The 5,000-nt window shown below is 46.6% G+C and overlaps 1 protein-coding gene across 1 annotated transcript in view; it reads left to right on the forward strand.

Moving 5' to 3' along the window:
• fbxl17 (F-box and leucine-rich repeat protein 17) overlaps positions 1-5,000 on the forward strand; it is a 203,665-nt gene that overhangs the window by 136,891 nt on the left and 61,774 nt on the right. The window contains exon 8 of the mRNA XM_076270375.1: positions 12-88. Within this exon, the coding sequence (XP_076126490.1) occupies positions 12-88 (77 nt within the window). The remainder of the gene's footprint in view (positions 1-11; positions 89-5,000) is intronic.

Below are 5,000 nucleotides of genomic sequence, written 5' to 3' on the forward strand. Positions count from 1 at the left end.
CTCCTTTCCAGATGTGTGGAGATCATTGCGAAAGAAGGCAGAAGACTTAAAGAGCTCTACCTGGTGTCCTGCAAGATAACAGACTACGGTAGGATGTATATATGTTTCTGTATGTTTGTGTAATGTGTGTACGTTTGCTTAGTGTGTGTGTGTGTGTGTGTGTGTGTGTGTGTGTGTGTGTGTGTGTGTGTGTGTGTGTGTGTGTGTGTGTGTGTGTGTGTGTGTGTGTGTGTGTGTGTGTGTGTGTGTGTGTGTGTGTGTGTGTGTTTGTTTGTTTGTTTGTTTGTTTGTCGCGTGTGACTATTGAGTGTCGGCAGCGCACTAAAACACCATGATTCAGTTGTTGACCATGTGTCAGGTGAGAACAGAGAGATGCAGACAGAACACAGGGTATGTGGATGTGTGTGTCTGAGAGAGAGAGAGGCAGGCTGAGATGGGGGACATCTGGGGAGAGGAAAATAACTATAGAGTGCATAGGACAACCTGTTCACTAGTTGTTTGTGGCTCACATTGTACATTTCAAAGCATGGGTGCATTGGCATGAGTGCCAGGGTTGTGCTCGGTGTGGTGACGGCTCGTTCTGGGTTGAGCATCAGAGTTGGTGGAAAAGCTGATGAGTGGAGAGCAGGGGTGCTGACAGCTTCTGAAACCAGCTGTGCGTCTGTCAGGGCTGCTGCTGTCAGTCAATGTCACTAGTGTGCACACCTCCATTGAAAGTAATTACATTGTATTCTGGAATATTCTATGTCATCCGCCTGGTGCGGCCAGCTGCCTGCATACCACTTTATGAGCAGCAGCTTTCCGTAGGACCTCTGATTTAACTGCAGTAGTTCGTCAGACGCTGGTCAGACAGCAAGCTTGACTTAGCCAGAGTATGGCCAGGCAGCAAGTTAAATTATTTTGTCACGTAACAGCATTTGGTCTAATAACGGCTGCCATTTTTGTTTGCAGCCCACCTCTCTCTCTCTCTCAATTCAATTCAATTCAATTCAAGAAAGCTTTATTGGCATGAACATTGCATGAACATTATTGCCAAAGCTCAATTACATGTACACAGAAGAGGTAAAGAGGAAAAAAATAAATAAATAAATAAATACATACTTAACAGAATTGTGGAATTCACATATAAGAGGACATACAAGTAGACATAGAAGACATAAAAGTAAGACAACAATTCTAATAATAAGAACAAATATATTATATATATAACATTGTTGGTGGTTGTGGCCTCACTGGCTGTCCCTCAGGTTGTGGCAGGCTGCTACAAATGTTGCAGCCAGAATGACCACATCCTCATTCTCTCCGAGGATGTAAGGCAATTTAGCCTCTTTTGTCCAGGTTTGGAATTCAGGGAGGGTTGAATTTAATTTATTGAAAAATAATGTCTGTATTTCCTCATATTTTGGGCATTCTGTTAAGAAGTGGAGCTCTGTCTCCACAGCCCACAAGCTGCAGTGTGAGCATAGCCTCTCCTCTCTGGGCAGCCAGGTCTGCCTGTGTCTGCCTTTTTCAATGGAGAGACTGTGCTCACTGAGTCTGTACATAGTCATGGTTTTCCTGAGTTTTGGGTCTTTCAGTGTACTCAGGTAAGTAGCTATTGTGTATTCGCGTTTTAGGGCCAAATAACATTGTAATTTAGATTCTCTCTCTCTCTCTCTCTCTCTCTCTCTCTTTCTCTCTCTTTCTCTCTTTCTGTCTCTCTCTCTCTGTGTGTGTGTGCGTGTGAGAGAGTTTATCTTCATCTGTCTGTCCTTGAGTATTTATGTACTCCCTCGTGATTGGGAGCTTGGCTGGAGGCTGGAGGCTCCAGAGCGGAGTGCTGCTGAGGCCGAGGCCGCGTCCCGCTGGCAGTGGTGCTGGACGGCCATTTGGTTTTTATTAGCGCGCAGTGGAGGCAGCAGCAGCAGCCCAGCGCAGGAAACGACTCAGGCCTGCCTCATGTCAGTGTTCCCCTGCCAGCATCGCTCCACTGCTGCAGTGTGTGTACAGTGTGTGTGTGTGTGTGTGAGAGTGTATTTGTGTGTGTGTGTGTGTGTGAGAGTGTGTGTGTGTGTGTGAGTGTATGTGTGTGTGTGTGTGAGTGTATGTGTGTGTGTGTGTGTGTGTGTGTGTGTGTGTGTGTGTGTGCGCGCGCGCATGCGCCTCTGTTCATCAGCTGCTGAGCTCTATGTTTAGAATGGACTCCACACTTGTGTGTTTTGAATAATAAACAGTAGAAGGGCAAGCGGGTGTTAAATGTCAGCGGCTAGAAATATGGGTTCTGGAGCCGGTAGGAACTGAAATCATATCAGAGTTTACAGGCCTCAGTTGCATCCTCAGTCTTTTGAAATGGCAGGTCTCTAAAGATGTGTAGATAGCACTTACTGTAGCTAGGATCAGTCTTCGGGATCCATCCATCTAACCCCCCAGACTTGCTAGTGGTTACTCTAGAGCTCTTAGAGATCTAAGCACAACTGGTTTTCCAACGGGCTTGGGCCTCAGTGGCTTCACTGCTCTAACGCTTTCCTGTTATGTGTATGAGACACAGGTGTGTGTGTGTGTGTGTGTGTGTGTGTGTGTATGTGTGTGTGCATGCGTGCGTGCGTGTGATTGGTGGGTGAATTAGGTCCCTCCAGATCTGTGGGTTTTTATAATGCCCCTTTTTGACCAGAAAATGCTACGCTCTATATTCTGCGTACACATTTTTGGCCGTAGGTAAAAGCCGCTCTCAGCTCCAGCCCCTCTGTGTGAGACATCCACTTGCTTACTGAGTCCTTTCCACCTGAGGCTGCGGCTGAGAGGTGGTGCTGACAGGTGTGATGCAGTGGCAGCTGAGAGTGCCTCTCCCCAGAGCCAGGTTTCATCCTAGATGCAGAGAGTAATGGTATACGAGTGGACCATCTTGTGGTTGTCCATATGTGTTTGCATGCCATCAGAGAGTGGGTTTGTTTGTTGTTCATACAAGTGTGTGTCTGTGGACATATATGAGCACAGTGACAATTACTTTAATAAAGAAAATATCACACGCATACCGTGTGTGTGTGTGTGTGTGTGTGTGTGTGTGTGAAAGAGAGAGAGAGAGAGAGAGAGAGAGAGAAAGAGATATGTGGAGGGTTGCAGCATTTGTTTTTCCTCAACACAAGTAATGATGACAGCAATTAATGCCCTTTTGGTATCAACCTTACACACACATAAAGTCACATACACACACACACACACATAAAGTCATTCCTACAATGTGGTGTGATGAATGACCACAACATCAAAAAGCTACACTAATGACCTGAGTGTGTGGGGGTTGATCTGGGAGTGGTGGGCAGGAATGAGGAATGCACATTAAATAATATTGTCCTGCGCCAATCTGAGTGCTTAAACAAGATGAATTGGAGACACCTGATCTGGGCTTTTAGTGGTGACCCCGAGGACCGCTCGGGCCCGGTGCTGCGCGGTTATGACTGGACGCCAGTGTGTCCGCACCCGCCATCATAACCGAATGATGAGTGGACTTCCTGCACCGCTTTGCCGCTGATAAATGGAATAATCCAAATGAGCGCTCACATCTGCCAGCTGATGGGTTTCCCCATCCCCACACACACACACACACACACACACACACACACACACACACACACACACACACACACACGCACGCACACACACACGCTCACATGCGCACACAAACACGGGTACTCACACACACAAAGACACGCACGCGCATGCACGCACACACCCTCTTACTCTCTCACACACTCATGCACACACACACACACACACACACACACACACACATACGCACGCATGCATGCATGCAAGCACACAACCTCTCACTTTCTCTCATACACACACACACACACACACACTACACACCTTCACATTTACACACACATACACACACACAAACATATGCACACAACCTCTCACTCTCTCACACATACACATACACACACACACACACATACATACAAACTTACACACACATGCACACGCACAAACACATGCATGCACACAACCTCTCACTCTCTCACACATACACACGAACACACACACACACACACACACAATCTCTCACTCTCTCACACACAAATATACACACACACACACGCACGCACACAGCTGCTCACTCTCTCACACACACATACACAAACACACACTCACACACACACGAACACACACATGCACGCTCAGTTACTGGTGCTCTTTCTCCCTTCATCTGGACAGTTTAATTGATATGAATGGTTTTGGGGAGTGTGTTTGAGATGGCTACTCAGTTATTCCTGTGTGCAGATCACATTACCACCACGCTCTGACCCCAGGAGAACTCCGCTCACGTGAGTATGTGTGTGTGTGTGTGTGTGTGGGGAACAACCAGTGACTCATTACCAGGTAGCCAGAGTTCATGCAGACAAACAAAACAGAAGAGAACAATCACACACAAATCCATGTTTAAACACACACACATACACACACTCCCTCACTCAATTTCTCACTCATTCTATCTCACTTAGATTACAGTCTTGAAATAAACACACTATATGTATTGTACACATAACTCTCTTATTCACCCAGTTTACACCAGTACTCACTCACTTACCCTCTCACTCATTTTCACAGTCCATAGTTTATTCTGATGACTCCGATATGATCATGGGTCTGGATCTGTGCTTTTTTGGTGGTGTGAGTGTGTGAGTGTGTGAGTGAGTGTGTGAGTGTGTGAGTGTGTGATTGTGTGAGTGAGTGTGTGAGTGAGTGAGTGAGTGAGTGAGTGAGTGAGTGAGTCAGTGAGTGAGTGAGTGTGAGAGTGAGTGAGTGAGTGTGAGTGTGTGAGTGAGTGAGTGAGTGTGTGAGTGAGAGAGTGAGTGAATGAGTGAGTGAGTGAGTGTGTGTGTGTGTGTGAGAGTGAGAGTGAGTGAGTGAGTGAGTGAGTGAGTGAGTGTGTGTGTGCGAGTGTGAGTGAGAGTGAGTGAGTGAATGAGTGAGTGAGTGTGTGTGTATGTGTGTGAGAGTGTGTGTGTGTGTGTGTG

This window comes from Alosa pseudoharengus, unplaced genomic scaffold (assembly GCF_046254945.1).
Source record: "Alosa pseudoharengus isolate Yale_2024_CS ecotype anadromous, Long Island Sound unplaced genomic scaffold, YU_APseudo_1.1 YU_APseudo_1.1_scf_6, whole genome shotgun sequence".
Classification (NCBI taxonomy): Eukaryota; Metazoa; Chordata; class Actinopteri; order Clupeiformes; family Clupeidae; genus Alosa; species Alosa pseudoharengus.